Below are 18,967 nucleotides of genomic sequence, written 5' to 3'. Positions count from 1 at the left end.
AAAATGAATTTAACTTTTTCCTGACTGTCCTCTGTTAATAGTAGAATACAAAAACAGTTGTTGTACTAAACAACCTGAGAAAAATCTACAGCAGCAGATGAAAAAAAGGTTTAGGTTAAAAGCATATATTCCTCATACTTGCATGATGCTACTGAAAGAGCCACCAAGTGCTCAGACCTGACAGTCTTATGAGTACATCCCCAAACAAAACAATATCCATTTTACAGCTTAAAGAGGTTAAAGTTCAGCATTATCATGCTCTACTTGAGACATCTTCTGAAAATACACTGCAGTTGACTTCAGCAGATAGCATCTCACAGTTAAACACTGGAACATGATTTTAGTATCACAAAGAAATTTAAACTTGTAAGATACTTCAGCAGTAGCCCAAATTACACAATTATGTCCTTAACAGGAAAGCACAATAAGGACTCATGTTACCCTTGAAGAACAGTTAAAAACATACCATTTCTTCAAAAGTTATGTTATTCACAAGTAATACCGAATACCTTACACAGATTTCACAATGTACTTGATGAATAGCAATGACCTCTTAGTAAGGTCATTTGAGATTAGCTATAGCCAATGATTATCTTGAGCTAACACATGTACACATGAGGACTTCAGAGATGCAGGATAATTCTGCAAGGCATTTCACTTATTTAAAGAGCTTCTCAAAGTCTCTGTTAGTCAATCGTGTAGAAGAAAGAATAGATATTGTTCTGTTTTAAGGAAGAGAAAGACTGCTCGGCAAAGAGAGAGTCAATTCGGTTATCACAGTCAAGCTGAGTTCAGGTAGGAATGGGAAGAAAACAAGTGCACAAGTATAAGGTAGATATAGTTCCAAAAATAAAATGGTTTGCCCTACATCAAGTGATGTGGTATCATACCCACAACCCGTCCTTTCACTAATTCCTTCTCCACATCCCATACTACGCAAGGCAAGGCTTGCAAGTATGCTGCACTCCGGTACTGTGCAAGAAATTAATTCAGTAGGTTCAGTAAGGCTCCTGAAGGTCTAAGAAAACTACAGTAAACAGTGCTAAAGTTGATCAGCTTCTTCCTTGCCAAGTATAGCCACATTCAGAGCATACTCTCCAATGAGAAGCAATTCAGACAGTATGTTCCTTTTCTGTATAGCTATTTGCTACCAGAGGTCCTGAACATTAGTCAGGAAACATTCTGGGTAGCTCAAGCATAACCTTGAGCAGAACTTTTTTCATCCATAGCAAAACTAGAAATTTGTATTTGGTACAGGAGAGCTCAAGAACTGCTGGGAGGCACACAACTAAACAGCAACTTCAGAATCAGGGAAGAGAAATGTCTTCATCTCAGCAGAAAGTACAAGACTATGTGAATAAAGATTTCAATCAGTAAGAAGTGGCAGCACTTGATTTGCCACCACGGATAACAGCACTTGTTCGAGCAACAGCATGATCAAAAGTTCTTGCTAGATGTTGTAGAGCTGCATTATGATAAACACACATTTCCTATACTCTCATGACATGTTTAATGCTTCTAAGGAATATAAGTAGTTGGATATCCTGACTTGCAGGACCTGTAAATGTATCTGCGTGCACCTCTTGAATCCCAATAATAAATCAGAAACCTAATCCTAAGTAGCGGTAGATGATTTTTTCCTATCTATATACAATGTATGGCACATTGGGCATTTAAGGAGGGAGGAAGGCAACTAAGCACAGTACCAACATTTCAGAAGCTAATTCTAAAAAGTAACAAGTATTAGAAATCCTGTTCCTTTCAATTAAGGACATAAAGTCAGCCTACAAATAGGACAGTGAATGACTTCAACACTGTGGGAAGCACTCACTCTGAAGATGAAGTTCATGAACTCAAATGATAGTTCAATCACAAACAGAACACATGCAGGGAAGGCTGGTGGAACACGGCTCTGAAAGCCAAGCAAGGTGGGTTGACTGCTAGTGGATCTCACAGTACCGTTTCATCTGTTGTTTACTCTCTGTCCAACCCTACAAAATAGGGGTAGTACCACAGGTACCAGAAGCTCTCAAGTCTTGCAACAGCTAAAGTGGCAATGCTACTGACATGACATGACACTCCCCCCCCAGCTTTTTTTTTTTTTTTTTTTTCAGTAACTCAAGAAGCACAAGATAATTGTTTAACCTACTACCACTGATTCGTTAGCTGGTAGAGGATTTAAGATCCAAGCAAAGTAGCTAGATCAATCATTACCAGCATTTATGTACTTTCAGACGCAAGACCTCATTGATTCACTAAGTTTAACTGACACCCTCCACTTAAGTCATACAAATCCTCTTCAGCAAAAATCATGGAAGCCACCTGAACAAGATGTGCCAACATGGCAAATGACCAGATTTTGTTCACACTAAGTGCAAGTTGCTAGTAGTCCTACAAGAACTTCATCAAAAGTTCAAATGTCTCTTCTGTTGTCTCGTTTCTTTAATCAGAGAGATGGCCCTTGATGAATTCTCAGTCTTCCTGACTAAGTTTGTCTTGTCATTTAAGTTTTGTTTTCTTTTAGACTTTTCTCCCCACATTTTCCCAATTGTTGAAAGCTCAGCTGGGATTTATCAAGCACTTCACTTTTGTCATTCCCAGATGAATCACATTCCTTCCACACAATGGATGTACCAACATTTCCCAGTTGTTGCCTTGCTACCGAATAGGTTCTGAAATGAGAAATACAGAGAAAGTCAATAAGGTTTATGCATAGTATACACCACATTACTTATATCAAGAATAAAAAGTAGCAATTTCCTGTATATTTCTAAATATCAATTGTTGCACCAACTACTTAGTTGTGGGATGAAAAGCACCAGAAAAAGGAACTGACATTTGGAGACTGGGCATTAAGACCAGGTGTTTCTTTTACACAGAAGCAAGAGTAGAAGAAACATGGACAAAAACATGCTTAAAACATGTTAGTTTCTTGTCATAAAATGTAGTGGTTGGTTTACTATTTTTCTCCATCTCTAACACCAGGTGCTATGAGGAATAAAGCTCACTAAGTCAAGGAACTGGAGAACAAGGCAAAGCCGTATCACAGGAAAAGCTGCATATCAAGTTATATTATTTGGTGGAAGGGCAAAGCAATTAAGAAATGTGAAGGAGCTAGGCTTTTTTATTGCTGGATTTAAAAATTACAACAACTAACACTTAGGTTTGAGTTGCTCTATTAGAGCGACACAAGCGACTGAAGTGGTACATATCATTCGTATGACAAACGGTACATAGGCCACTAAATTTTAAAGAAAAAAAGAAAAATCACTGCAAAGACAAAAATCACTAGCTTTAAAACCAGAACTAGCTACACTGATGACCTGTAACCCAGCTTTTGGCTACAGAAGTCTCTTTTAAGGACAGCATATTTTCATTTTAATTTGACTAGTTAGCGGCTATTTCACTCACAGTTAAGAAATCAATTGACTGGAAAAAACAGGAAGGCTTGCTTAGCATCTTACAATTGACTACACCTACAATTCTGAAGGGCATCAGGAACTCAAAGCAGGTGAGTTCTATTTTTTAAGGAAGCATTTTTTGTAGTTAATGAATTAAACAGAAACAATTTCCGAGTCTATTTCAGAAGATTCAGACAAAGTTTAGAAAGCTTTTAACGTGTTAAGAGTAACAAGTTTCCAACCAGCATTCAAGTTAAATTCATAGCAGCACCTTACTTTCACAAATCAAGACAAAGCAAATGTTTGTCTACTGTTACTAACAGGAGGAAACATAAGACATACTAACTCAATTGACTGCAACCACGTGAACGTATTCTGCACATGCAAACGTTAAGCTATGTAACAGTTCGCCCATGAAAAGTATTTTCTCTTTAGTAGAAAAAAACTGCAAACCAACATCTTTTCAGTTAGAAGTGAATTAAAGAAGCTTAGGAAAATAATGGCATATATGCAATGCATAGTTAAGATCTATCAAACTAATGGCATAGGCGCCACTATAGTGTATAGCCAAACTATTTCATCACAGGCTTTTCCAAACTTTCCAAACCTTTCAAGCAAAATCACCAGATAGAGTGGTGCTTCATTGGTCCTCTCCACAAAGTAGCAATCAAACCACTGGAGAACTCGCATTGCATTCAATACCATTGGCACAAATAGCAGTTTTCTATTATGTAATTGTGCATAACACACTCAGCCTTGTTTTAATATGTTTATTTGCAGTCCATTTTGCAGTAAGTATGCTGCACTGGTATACACTTTATAAACATGACATACCTGTTGAAACCATAGTACCTACTATAAACTTTCTTGCAAAAATTTTGTTGCTTTGTCATTTTCTATCACAGTATCACAGTATGCTAGGGATTGGAAGGGACCTCAAAAGATCATCTAGTCCAATCCCCCTGTCGGAGCAGGAACACCTAGATGAGGTTGCACAGGAAGGCGTCCAGGCGAGTTTTGAATGTCTCCAGAGAAGGAGACTCCACAACCTCCCCGGGCAGCCTGTTCCAGTGCTCTGTCACCCTCACTGAGAAGAAGTTTCTTCTCAAATTTAAGTGGAACCTCTTGTGTTCCAGCTTGAATCCATTACCCCTTGTCCTATCATTGGTTGCTATACTTCAGCTTTTTAAGTTATCACAACCAATGCGCATCATAGCGGTTATGAATTAGAAAACTGCTTAGATCTTTTCCCCAGAATCCTTACTATACACAGATAGGAACTATTTAGGCACCCTACACACAAAAACACATACCTGGTTCAGAAGGTCCAGAGCACTTCAAAAGGGGACTTCTTCAGGCTTATTTGATGTTGCCATCAACTGTGTAGTTCAAAATAATTTATTCCCAAGATCCTGATGGGGTCTCTGCACCACCATGTCTTTGTCTATGCTGCAAAAGGAGTGCACTCCTCAGCCTCCTCCATGCAAATGTCCTACAATCCAGCAATAAGCTGCAACTCTACTCAAGAACGCCTTGTAGTCCATAGACAAAGAAAGTATCAAGAACATAATCCTCGTCCATTGTGAAAGAAGATATCTCCTTCCTCTCCTGGAATGGTCAGTGTGCTTCCTTCCAATTGTAGCCCTCATTCTAGCTTTTCTCCAAAAACTGTTTTTCTGAGCATACTGTATCCAAGTCAGCAAAATATTTGCACATCCAATCAAACGCCAGATTATTCCACATTAAAAGTTCAGCTGTGGCAGTATCCATATTTCAAAGAATTCAGATACCCGGAGGCAGTGAATAGCATTCTGGTTCTGATTTTTCACATATATTCCACATACTTCCAATAATGAACAGGCAGAGACGAATCAAATAATTGTTGGCAAAAAGTACTGTAATAAATCCAGGTAAATGAAGGAACAGACAAGGAAATTCCAGAAATCTCATGCTGTACCAGAAGAATAGACGTTTGCTTGTGCTATGAAAATTACTATATAGCTTGTGTCATCTACAGCAGGTATCACATGTGGAGACTGATTTGGCTGATGACAGGTGGATCTTCCTTGTAGAACAGAGAGCTCAAGTATCGCAGCAAATTTGTGCAATTTGCTAACGAACATATGTTGCTGTGGGATAGCCTTCAGGCTTGCAGAGGTGTCCAAACACAGGTTAGCAGTGAAAGCTCTAGTGTAACCAAAGCCCGAAAGAGCAGCAAGAAAATATGACTGGAAGTGCTTACAGAAAGCTGTGGCAGTGAATAAAGATAGTGAGACCAAGTAAGATTACTTGGGGTCTGAAAGGGGAACTGTAACACGAGACAGGAAGCCAACAAAGGCATAAACGGAGGATAGGATCATGATTAAAATAGCAGGAGAAAGAGGGGACATAAGTAGCTGTGATTACAAAAAAAGGAAGGCCAGGCAAGAAAGTTACAATCAAGGAAAGTCATTAAAGAGAAGATATTGAGAAAGAATTTTATTAAACACTGAAGATAAGGAAATAATGAGGTTAAGCAAAACATTAAAAGGAGGAGGAAAATAATTCAAAGGAAAAAGCAGGCAATTTAGTGAAGCTGAAGTTTATAGTTGTGGCCAACCAAAGTATCAGCCAGACATCTATTAAGAGACAGGGAGAAATTAAGTGTGACTCTCAAAGTACTACCTTTAAGCATTTGGCAATGAGATCAGAACACTAGACAAATAGACTTAGCCTAGATTTTGAAATGCTTTAAAGTTTAACACCATTGGATGTATTTTCCAAAGGTTTTAAATGTTTAGCGTCCAGAAAAATATGGATTAAAAACTCCAGTGCCACAAACAAAACAAGCAGGTGCTTTATAAGCTTGCCTCATACAGCTCTGCTAGTTTAGCTGAACCTTGGACCTCAGTAAACCCCTGATGCTGGAATCCTCACTGTCCTTCCTGAAAAGACTTTGTCAGTGCATGAGCACCCCAACTCAAAGGATTTTTTTTTTTTTTGGCAGTTCTCCCAGTATCAGCATGCCTTGGTTCTGATCCACAGCTTCCCCTATTAATCCAGTCCTGAATTTAACAAACCAAGACGAGCCGTTGTACAACAGCTTCAACACATATGCAGATAGAAATCTGAAAGATCCAACACCTCACCCTTGATCTAGGCCATGACTAGACGAATGTTTCCCTGAAGGAAAAGGATGTCTTTGGTACCAACACAATGCAAGAGCCTTGTGATATGTGCAAGACAAGCTGCTGTTCCAGGATATTTACCTTTCTGCAAGCAGGACAAAGTCCATTCTCATCAGTACGAATACGATGCCAACAGAAACGACAGATTTGGTAGCCACAGGTGCAAGGGAAGAAGTTGATGTCATCAATTTCCAGAGGCTCCATGCAAAGGGGACATTCCACAGGGTCTTCCTTAGCATCAGGGCTGCGAGACATCTTTATATGTTCGCAGAGCAGCAAAAGTTTATAATAACTTAATAAACCAAAAAGGTCAGCACTTGAAGGTCTGCAAGAGAAAAACAAAAAAAAGTGATCAGTACTTCTGACAACTTTTCTTTTGCGCCTTTTATATTTCAGTTCTTCACTGCTTTCCTTCTCCCCACATATTATCTACATGTGTGTAGGTACATGACCAGTACCATCTTTCATATTACTTGTGTGACTCGTAAGCAGGTAGAGTTTGGGGTTTCCCCTCTGTTCTTTTTTCACTCAAGTACCACTCTGGATATTTGAAGTTGTATCTCATCTCAGCAAGCTGTCTTGATCTGCTGCATGAGACATGCATGTAGATGGGACAGAATTAAAGGGCAAGAGCAGAATTTTTAGGTGGACCTTTTGGAGAAAAAAAAAAACAAAAAAAAAAACCACCAAAACACAAACCAAAGAAACAAACAAACAAAACAAACCAACCACCAAAACAAAAAACACTAGAAACCCACAGAAAAGTGCTGAAAAAGATGTGACCAAAACTGATAGTTGGATGGTCATCCTATCTGTAACAAAATACACCACTTCTTTACAAATACAAAAGCTCAAAACTTTTTTAAAGAAATCCAAAGTTCTTTTTACAATTATGCCTTTCTCAAAACATCAGTCATGCAATTCTAATTTAACCACACACACACAATCTGGAGTCCCCTATACTTTGCCAGAGAGTTTTCTGTTTAATTTCTACCCAAAACCTACTAAATCATACACTAGCCAGTCTTTCTCTGGGCTTTTAGGAACAAGTCCAGAAATAAAGTCTCACATCCACCTACTTGAGGAGTGACATTTACTCCTGTCCTTGGAAATAAGATGACTGAATGTTTTGAGACCAAACTCTTGCTCACAGATTTCTGTATGCTGTAGTGTTAGCCTTATGTATCTTTGGTTTGATACTTTAACAACCACAAAAAATCAGTCCCGTTCATGATCTTCCACACTCTAAATCAGACTTCCTTGAATGAAGTCTATCTTGTAAAGCTCAAGAGGTCCCAGCTCAAGTTGGGACCCCCCACCTTACAGGAGAGGATCCATTTAACATCAGTCCGTAATACTTGTCTGTGTCCTGCACATCCATTCAGGGACAGAAATTCCTCTGCAAGCAGCCAGGAGAGAACCCCAAAGAGGAACAGCATAGACGCTCACAAGCAAAGCACCACCCAAATACACAGCAGAGAGCATACAGCTTTGTACAGGAATGGTCACGTTGTGGTTACGTTAACCTGTGTCCACAGGCTGACACTGGAAGCCTGGACTATCTGCCATTTCAACTAGTTTGGTAGGGATTATAGCCTCTGGGCACGAAGTGCAGTTCTGGTAAATATAGACCACTGCCCTAGAGATAAGAACTTCACTGTATGCTCACATAAAAGTAAGGATGAGAGAACAGATTTGAGATGTGGTAAGCATAGTTTCTCTATATGGCATGCACTAGCAACAACACTGTCCTCTTTTTGACCTTCACAATGATTAAAATTAAAAATTAAACTCCTACAATAATACAGCAGCTTTTACTTCTTTATCTATGTTTTCATTAGTGCTATATTTACAATTCTTTTGACAGGCTCAAAACCAGTTTCTGGGACCTTACCAGTGTTTTCTAGAGAATACTAGCAGAATCTGACCTGAAGAAAGGAAAGGATTAGTTTGTTTGGAAGCTTTGTTTTGTTTTTAAGAACACATTCCCACCGGCTGAAGAGTGGGAGGGACTGTTAAAAGGCCACAGCACATTATTTAATTGCTTATTATGCAGATAACACAGATTTCTACAGCAACCCTTACATTTCCTGTAAGCTTTTCAGACTTGTATAGCCACAAAACCATTCCAATACGAAAGTGACTTTAAACTGAAGCAGGGGATAAATTGAACAGATTTTGTTCAGCTTAGATTTGGATTTGACTTTGCCAGAGATCTCCAAACAACAGGTCAGTAAGCAGACAGCCTATTCCCTTCAACTGTGTACTCACTCCACCGCATGCTCAGCAGCTTTGAGCCCACTGAAACACATCCAAATAAAGCTACATTAGTACTAGTGAAGCTGTAGTTAGCAGTGCAGTTTTGAAGAAACTTCAGCCACCACAGTAAAACTACTGAATTATGAAGTTACTATTTGGATCTCCGCTAAGAAATGTCATCAGTTCATGTGAAAAAAAAGTGTGACATATTAGCTAGTGCCTCTGGGATACGCAGACAAGCTCTAACAAAACTGCAACATGATTAACATTTATGAGCTGTTTAAGTTAACACTAAGGGTTCAGCAGCTGCTAGCAATAATGCCAATAGCTTGCTTCAGTCAGCAAATGGCCCGTTATTTTACAACAACGAGTAAAGAGCAGCTGTGTACCATGTTTCTTGAAACTAAGTAAGAGGCAATATTTATTTACTTGGGAAAAGACCATTCAAGCATCCCATTTAGAGATTCTCCATTCAAGTGTGTCTCCATTTCAGGAGGCTTTATATACCAGGGTCAGTGCCTCAACTCTGCATGAGAACAATGCTTGATTTTTCAAAACCGGAATAACATGCATAGTAAGGAATCATTAATGCATTGTTCACATAGTGCTACCAAGAAACACAGAGTAACTAGTCAGCTCTACAGCTACTCCAAACAATCCAAGATTAATGTCACAGGAAAAGTAACGCAGAGATGGCAAAAAACAAAAGGCAGTTATACATGCTGTGTTTAATCCAGAGTATTTGGTCTTTAGGATCAAGTTCAAGGAGAGTAAATTAATAGCATCTCAGGAGAAGAAACGGAGGAAGGTTGCACACATGTACACACATGATACAGGCAGCTAGAATTTGTCCACACACTTTCCAAAATGTCGACAACTGCAGTCAAACGGGGCTCCGACAGTTCCACATCCTGTTTACAGGAGACTCTGCCAAACCATTCATGCACACAGGGATGGAGCGGAGGTGGACAATGTCCAGCAGCATCTTTTAAATTTAGTAAATTTGTAATAGGTAATAATCAAAATACAGAAATACATACTTGTGTCTTATCCGTTCTACCACACCAACTAAGTTCCTTTCTTTTCCAAACACATATGCAAAATGAAAAAAGATAATTTTTCATTCACTTTTAAAAAGTGCTTACTTAGTGGATTTGACAGCTGTGTCTAATCAGCTTCACTGTACAATTGTTTCTCTTGATGAAATTCTCCAAATTTTGCAGTCAGGAAAAAGAGATCCTCCTATTTGAGGGTACTCACCTAAACACAATTTTACTTCTAATATAGCTAGTGATTTCAGTCCATTTAGGATGCAGACGTTGCCTTTCCCTTTCTCACTTGAGGTGAGCGAGTTTAGCTTCCAGCAGTTTATCTTCCCTATTTAATTTTAAAAGGGGTCATAAAAAAGGGGGCAGGGGAAAAACAGCTACCTTGTTATCCATTGTTCCTCCTCAAGTGCACCGATTTGAGATTTGACACACACTCCCCCTCACCTCCCCATAGTAGACACCAGAACATCTCCACTTGCTAGCCATTCCTTTTAGTAAACGTGTCCCTTAAACTTTAAGTCCTCCCCCAAGAGGGCAGCTAGCTCCAGGGGATAGTGACACGTTCGCCCCCTCACACAACAGGCTGAATCCAGCCTTGCTACATGCTTTGAGACACTAAAAGTGTTGCAGCCAAAAGTTGTCAAAATCTAGTCATGAAAAACCTGAGTAAAGGACTCGCATCCCAGAAAATATCTGGAGACTTCGGGCCTCTTGAAGGAAAAAATCCAGACATGTGTTAGCTAATGTTTCACTTAAAGTTCAAACATACCTGACACTTGAAGTGAAACAGGTCGGAGTCTATGCACTGAACCTTTAGTAAGGGCTCATTGAACTTATGCAAACACAAACTCCTACTATTTTTTTTCCATGGCCTTGTATCTTTTGAAACTCATCAGCCCTGAGAAGTCTCAAAAAAACACTGCCCAATGCTGCGGGGAAGGCAGCCCCCCCATTCCCACCCTGACAAAGCATCAGTTCCCTTTCAACACCTCACCTCTGCGGTGGTTGCATCTATAGGCTGGAGGCAGAGGCAAGCAGACTACAAGCAGCAGCTATAATAGGTTACCCCTTCCTTGAACCAGGGGAACAGCAGCACTTGTGTCAGCACAGCACTCTCCTCCTGGCTGACACGGGGGCACAGCAGCCCCAAGGCCCACGCTTGGACTACCTTCTCCCACTAGCGACTTTGCTGAAAGGAAAGCATCCTTGAGCTCCTTCAGCCTCTGAACATAAGAAAGGCCATCACTTCATCTCATTGCAGTGATGGCTGAAAGATTTACATCAAAACCTTTCATAGGCAGGCTGCAGAGAAAAGCCCATTTTTACTTTTTAAAGGATGCAGAACTGAGGGAGATCAGCAAGTTCAGGGCCCCACAGAGAACCCATATGAGAGAAAGTTCCATATGCATGTCCCAAATCATGGACCAATGGTTTAGTCATTAAAACATCTGTCTATTCCCGTGTCTTAAGTCATCCACACAATTCAGAAGAAATCTGGGGCACTTCCCCAGGCCACCTCTTTGACATGCTACCCTCTACTTGCCTGTCATTTTTTGGAGCACTACACAGAGATAGCGATCCTTTTCTCCCACCAGCCCTTCACTCACATCAAAATACAGTGGTATTTTGCAATCACCTGGTTAGCAACACTGATATAGGAGATGGCAGGAGTCCTGAAAACAGGCTATGCTTTTCTAAGTTTTATGGTGCTGTTACTAACTTGAGAACAAAGACACCTCAGTGGCAAGCAAGCAGGCTCTTGAATTCATCCAAGTTAATTTTCATTTGAGACAGAGGGAAAGTTCACTTCCTACTCCTTTTTCCTGACTGTGCTGAACATTTAAAGCAAACTGTACTAATTGCAAAATCACACCCAGTGACTGCACAGTCCATTTTCTCTCATGTCGTCTCTCTGGAATAATGTTTTTTATCCATGCTGTGGTCTGCAGCAACGCTTTGATCATGGTACAAGCAATACATAAGGAAAGTAAGAAACAAAGTCCTGTACGTTTTCAAAGTATGACCAGAAATCAGGTAGCCATCTCAGTATTTCTAAACACAGTGTTATACTGACTAGGATTATCCCCAAGTTATTTAGCTCAAAGAGGTCAAAACTGAAGTCCCTAGAGAATCCTCTACTTTAAGCCTCCCTGCAGGTGCTCAAGGACCTCTGTTGTGGTTTCAGACTTTCAATTCTGCCAGTGTAACTGGTTGCACTGTCACTTGAACCAACAAGACCAAAACGTAACTATTTTTGCTGGATCGTATTTTACCTAAATCAATACTCCATCCAGTTCATCACACAGCCATGCAGAAGCTTGCACCAGCACAGTGAAGACATACAAACAGGCAAGTAGGGGTAGCAACTGCTCAAGCAGCACAGTCAGCAACAGTGCAAAAATCAGCCAAAGAATTCACTAGATAAGTTTCAACCTAAAGCCCTCAAGGCACCCTAATAACAAAAATAGAAGAGTCAGATGCTGCCTGCTAAGTGACAGGGGAATTAATCATTCTTTATAAACCCAGTGTGAACACAAACTATTTCAAGACAGTTATGTGGAAAAAAAAAACCACCACACAACAACAAAAAAAAAAAAACCAAAACAACAACAAAAAAAGAGTTCTATACCACAAAAAATACTTTTCTCTCATTTAAACTGAACCAAGAATTGGTCACTATAGGCTTACTGTTATAGGACTCAGAGCTTATGCATAAAGGGATACATACTATCAGTGACACATGAATGCCAAGTAAGAGATTATTTATTCAAATAAATTACTTTCTTACAAATCATGAACAGAATCAAGGTACTAAACTTTATTTAGAAAGAAAATAGGCCAAATAAGATTCTGACAAATTCATCCACAAGCACATAAAGTTTTAGACACAATTATCCAAGACGACAACACTATCCTAGCATCTATGTCAACTCATTCAATAAAATTAAAAGCATAATATTGCTCTGTAATTGTCTAAATTAATTTTCTGCATTCACTCCCATTAGAACTTGAATACCAGTATTCCTTCTTTCTTTCTGCATGTTCCCTTTTCATTTTTGTACCTATAGCACCACTATATATATACACAATATGCCGAAAGCACTAGGATAAGGAATTAGAAGTGGGCTATACAATCATTAGATTAAATATTTTAAAAGCCTATTTCACAGACAGTGACCATCTAATACTGATATGTATGTTCCAGCATGAATATTTCTAGCTCCTGAGGACACAAGCAGGAGATGCTTAAGCAACAGGTGAAACAAAATAGCCATACCTATACAGATTTGTATAAAGCAAACTACATATCACATATTGTTGTCAAAGAATGTTACAGAGATCATAAACATACCATGAAAAACATCTGTCATAAAACTAGATGCATCAGCTCCTGTTAAACATGAAATATGTTCCATCCGGACCATCCCGAGTTCCCTAAATCTCTTATTACTGAGGAAAAGGGTGCTATTCCATTTCTTGTACTTTTTCTTCAGAGCATCTGCTACCAGTCACTGTCAGAAAGAGGATCTAGATAGATCAGCTTGCCAGTCAGGCAGCGACCCAGGCAGCTATTAAACAGGCTATTTGGGGAATGGAGAGTCTTTATTCTGCTCACGCAGCACCCTAGCACAAAACACTCATTTTGCAGTCGGGGTACCTACACATCAGAGTGCCATAGTTCAATTTTTCCATAACGTGGTGTTCTACTTCATCCTTAGTAAGGTGATACACAGTCACACAAACACACTTGTTCTCCTTGTAAACCTGTAAAGCACTGCTAGCATTGGAAAACTATTCTTTCCACATCCTAATATGCCAGCTTTCTCTATGTTTGAGGACTAGCATATTCATTTTGTTGTAAAAGACTCACATTGTAGCACAGAAGCACCATCAGACAGCTGGAACAGTATTTTTGAAAAGCAAAGTGTTTTGTAAAAGACAGGTGACTTAGAGATTAAAAGATTTGTTAATGCATATACATACAGTAATTTGTTTGTGATATGACAATGTTTAATTGCAAAGGTAGCCACTAACATAATAAAGAGTATTCAGCACCAGTGCAGAGTACCCCAGCAGACTGAGGTTATCATAGGTTTGTTATCATAACAGGCTAACACTGTTCAGCCACTCAAACTCCATACAGCAAGGCACAGAGTCCAGGTGAGCAATGGCAGCTCGACCTCACTGACCTGCGCCTCCCTCTGTTTCACAGAAGTTTCCAACATCCAGTTTTTCTAGTGCTTTTACTCCTGCAGATCCAAAACGCTAGACACAGATGTTTCACGGGTGCTATCCTGAGTAAATCTGGGATAATGGCTGGAACAGCTTTAAGCTTCAACTTACCTTGTGTTGCAGCCCCTTGAACCGTGGCTTTGTGCAACCAAAGCACTTCACTAACGTATTAATTTCTTACCTTTCTGTGGTATTTGCTCATCATGTTATGACTTAAAATCACCAATTTTAAGACAAACTGCAATTTAACCCTCACCTCAACTTAAATTGATTTTAACTTTTCAACTACAAAGTATATTTTTTTCTACTGATAACTACTCTATGTGTTGATCTACAACAAAGCTTTTTTTTTTTTTAAAACTAACTGAGCAGAAAGGCTGCATTACCCACACTTAAGCTGTTACTGTTTCAGTATGTAATGTGTTCCTCTGATTTTTGAGGGTTTGTTTCCTAATCCAGTATCACTGCTGCATTTAATAACTTCAAGAAAATCTTCATGGAATTTTTAAACTTGCAAAGCGTACAAATCATATCAAACACTTAGATGTGCTTGTAATCTAAGACAGTATGTTCACAAAACCTGAAATCAATTAAAAGCAGCAATGTTAACAGTAGGTTATATCTCCAAATCCTTCAGATTTCAGAACTAGTGTAGTATATCCTCATTATCCTTTCTTGAGGGTAAAACCAAAAAAAGCTTTTTCACCTTAAGAGAATTGGTTCCTTCAGTGAAAGTGAACACATCATTGAACTAGTAAATTAAAGTGACAAGGCCTGACTGTGCCTTTAAGAAAAGTTGGCACAGCAGGTAAACAGATTTCAGTTCTTTAGCTAGTGAACTTTACTAGCATAATTAATGCTTGAACTCAATACTACCATTAATTATTGTGTGTTGATTGTATGTTGACCACTAGAGGAAATGCTAATTTAAGTGACAAAGATCACTAACTAGAAGACTTATAGCACCTTAACAACTGTCAAGCTGATTTGGGGGTGGGGTGTTAAGCAGACAAACTTATTTTAAGAGACATTATCTACAGACCAATTTAAAACTTAAAAAAACCCAAGCCAACCAAAAACCCACCAAACAAACACGCTGCTCAAGTCATCACATCAGTGCTACCCTTTCCCTTGGCTCAGCAGTTCAGGCTGTTCTCCTCCCTCTCCCATGAAGCAGCTCAGCTGTCTGCCTGTCTCCTAGGCAGCCCTCTCTGTCTCCCACTTTCCATCAGTCTCCCTCGTGGCATTCAGCCTATTCACATATTCTTAGGATGCCTTCATCCAAAAGACAAGAAAACCAGCATTTGCTCCAGGCCTCCAGCTACTGGAGTTTTTATCAGTCTGTTTGTTTCTGCACAGAAAAAGAGAGGTAAGGACACGCCATTCTGTAATGAACACTTCTTGTGCTAGCCTGTATTAGATTGCATACTTAATAACAGCCAGTATTCCCAGATCCAATTATAAAGAAAAGCTCAGTTCTGAAGAGCTCCACAGCCTTTAAAGACAGACGACCCAGAAATTCTCACACACACAGAGGGAGGAAAAAAAAAAAAAAAAAAAAAAAAAAATCATCACACCACTTGAGGTTGCAAGACTATTTGAATATACCCCAGTTTGCAACATCCTGCCAGCAGCCATCGTCTTCTGGATAATTTACCAGAAGGACTTATTGTTGACCTGCTGCTCCAGCTGCATTAGTTCACATACACCTAATGTTACAACTGGTCTGATCTGAAAGGATACCCGAAGAACAAAAGTCATAAATACAAACTAGCACAGAGCACCATCAATGCAGTGTGCTCAAAAAGAAGCATATGCAGTTTTTTTAAAAAACTTGCATTGAAGGACAGCTCAGCTTTTACATTAAAAAAACCTCTCATTTGCATTTTCATCAGGCAGCACAAGACCACTGCAGCATCTTTAGAAGTCCCAGCCTGCCTGTCCAGATGTACTCTAATTACAACAGCGCTAAAACTTTGCAACCAGTTTTCTTATTAATTCCTGGATTTGTATGTTATCCAAATGAAGGAAACTGAATATGCAGCTAAACCTCCTGCAAACAGATTGCCAGAGATTTTTATCATCTATTAGATAAATATCTTCTTCTGTAGCAAAAGGATTATCATTATTTGCCCCTGAAGAAGCAGCTAGAGAAACGGCATCTTCCACAGAAAGCACAATTAAGGAAAACACCATTTGAGCTAAGGCATACTATACATGAAGTTTTCTCTTTGGATTTTCTTTTTTTTTTTTTTTTTTATTAAGGAAAATTACTGTATTCAAGGATTTCTAATAGTTAAAAAGAGCACTATCTTTTGCTCTTAGAGAAACAGTACCCAGTAGTTAACACATACACACACTTCTGAAATTATTTTGGGAATAATACTAAAAGTGAATGCTGGGTAAGAAGGGGCACAGAAAAGGAGGATAAAAGTTGATTGCACTAAAGACATTCGTTTTTATTTGTAGCACCATGCATTATAAAGAGACACACATATTCCTTTAAAGCACTAGAATTCCAAAAATTACTTGTAGAAAAACTAGGTATAAAATGGAAGACTGGACGATCACAGGTTGTGGCTTCTTGTCTCTACCTGCTAAGTATCTCAAGCAACTTCCAAATTTCCTTAACTCTTCCTCATGAATTGTGGAGATGTCACAGCAATATTAAGTGATAACCAAACAAAAAAAGTATAACAGCCACATATCAGTACTACTAAAAAACTGCACATAACACACCTGGCAAGTAGTAAGTTTTCTTTTTATGCATAACCAGGGAGGACTGAGCACCTCATCTGCCTTGCCACCAGCTGAGAGCCTTGAACGGTGTTCTCCATTCCAGAGACTGCTTGAGATGCTTTTCTTGAACAGAAAAGCTATAAGTGAGTATACTAGATAACCCTTTTTCAGTGTTACCAAGACATGAATAAGACTAAGAATTATTCACTCTGAAGCTTAATAACACAGCTGAATACACTTCAGATCGAGGGAATGGGAGATCCAGACAGTGCTAGCAACGACCCCTTAGTTCCATTCAGAAGCATCCTCAAAATTAGGAAAGTATAAACTAAGGCACCAGAAAATCTGAGAGAGAACACACTTCAAATAAGTCTCAACAAATCTCTTCATGTAGCTGTTTAAAATTTGTTTAAAACAGCCCCCAGAAAATGGATGATAAACTACTTAATGTTGATTTGTTTTCTCCCCACCTTCTCAATTAAGGTATATTTATTCTAGGCTTCAGCTCCTGCAGTTGTTCAACATTTTCAAAAGAACAAAAGGATAACTTGACCTTTAAGTATTACAGAAGGACAGACCTATTATGTGCTTTTCAAGTCATTTTAAACCACAAACATGAACATAATATCAGCCTAATTATTGTCTTCTTAGCAACATCGGTATGAGGTCTTACGTGTTTTTCCATAATCCATGAAAGAATAAAGACTTTCTAGTTGGGATAGAGGGGAAAGAAGCACCAAAACAGTCTAAGACTGAGAAATCTGCACAGAGAAAGCCTTATACAGCTCATCTATAAGGTCCTGGATGAGCAGTAATTCCAGCCTGAGTGCTTCTGCTAATCAAGTAATAATGCAAAGCATTGAGCTCAGAAGAATGAAAACTCTTTGTCAAAGTCCACGCACTCCTCAGTGCCCACAACTCTATCGTGAAGCTCACTGGCAGCTGATGCCAGAGATTACAGGACTAGCATGAAGTATGCTGTACGATACATTGATTAACAAACCAGCAGCCACATACAGCGCTAGACTGAACATGTCTGCTTATTCTTAAGTAAAACACAAACTACTACTTCCCTGGTCAGAAACTGCAAAGCACTTACATCAGTGCCCCCCCTCAGTTCTAGTAACAGCTTGTACTTTAAGTCTAACATTAACTTATAAAAAAAAAAAGCTACTGTAATTCTTGATCTGCATTTCACTCTGGAATTATGTAGATGCTTTACAAAGATCTCAATCATCTTCAAATCATAGAATAGTTTGGGTTGGAAGAGATGTTTAAAGGTCATCTAGTCCAACCCCCATGCAATAAGCAGGGACATCTTCAACTAGATCAGGTTGCTCAGAGCCCCGTCTAGCCTGACCTTGAGTGTTTCCAGGGATGGGGCATCTACCACCTCTCCGAGCAACCTGTTCCAGTGTTTCACCACCCTCACTGTAAAAAATTTCTTCATTATATCTAGTTTAAAGCTAACCTCTTCTAGTTTAAAGCCATTGTTCCTTGTCCTATTGCAACAGGCCCTGCTAAAAAGTTTGGGGAGATGGTGATTTTCTTGTAAGCCCCTTTTAAGTACTGAAAGGACGCAATAAGGTCTTCCCAGAGCCTCCTCTTCTCCAGGCTGAATAACCCTAACTCTCACAGCCTGTCCTTATAGGAGAGGTGCTCCAGCTCTCTGATCATCTTCATGGCCCTCCTCTGGACTCACCCCAACAGGTCCATGCCTTTCCTGTGCTGAGGGCTCCAGAGCTGGACACAGTATTCCAGGTAGGGTGTCACCAGAGTGAAGCAGAGGGGCAGAATCACCTCCCTTGACCTGCTGGCCATGCTTCTTTTGATGCAGCCCAGGATACCGTTGGCCTTCTGGGCTGAAAGCGTACACTGCCATCTCATGGCCAGCTTTCCATCCACCAGTACCCCAAAGTCCTTGGCAAGGCTGCTCTCAGTCTCTTCATCTCCTAGCCTATACTGATACCAGTGGGTGCCCTGAGCCAGGTGCAGGACCTTGTATTTGGCCTTGTTAAACTTGTGAGGTTCACATGGGCCCACTTCTCGAGCCTGTTTGGGTCCCTCTGGATGGCATCCCATCCCTCAGGTATGACAACCGCACCACTCAGCTTGGTGG

At 39.6% G+C, this 18,967-nt stretch overlaps 1 protein-coding gene across 3 annotated transcripts in view; it reads right to left on the bottom strand.

Moving 5' to 3' along the window:
- Positions 1–18,639, bottom strand: part of CNOT4 (CCR4-NOT transcription complex subunit 4) — a 58,493-nt gene extending 39,854 nt beyond the window's left edge. For all 3 annotated transcript variants that reach the window (XM_082479477.1, XM_082479478.1, XM_082479479.1), the window contains exons 1-2: positions 18,551–18,639; positions 6,650–6,893 (exon numbers count right to left, since the gene is read on the bottom strand). In XM_082479477.1, the coding sequence (XP_082335603.1) occupies positions 6,650–6,893; positions 18,551–18,564 (258 nt within the window). In that variant the 5' untranslated portion in view covers positions 18,565–18,639. The remainder of the gene's footprint in view (positions 1–6,649; positions 6,894–18,550) is intronic.
- Positions 18,640–18,967: the final 328 nt, after the last annotated feature.

Source organism: Vanellus vanellus (assembly GCF_965231255.1).
Source record: "Vanellus vanellus genome assembly, chromosome: 1".
Taxonomy (NCBI): Eukaryota; Metazoa; Chordata; class Aves; order Charadriiformes; family Charadriidae; genus Vanellus; species Vanellus vanellus.
The sequence above is the reverse complement of the archived record's forward strand: the minus strand, read 5'-3'. Positions and strand labels throughout refer to the sequence as shown.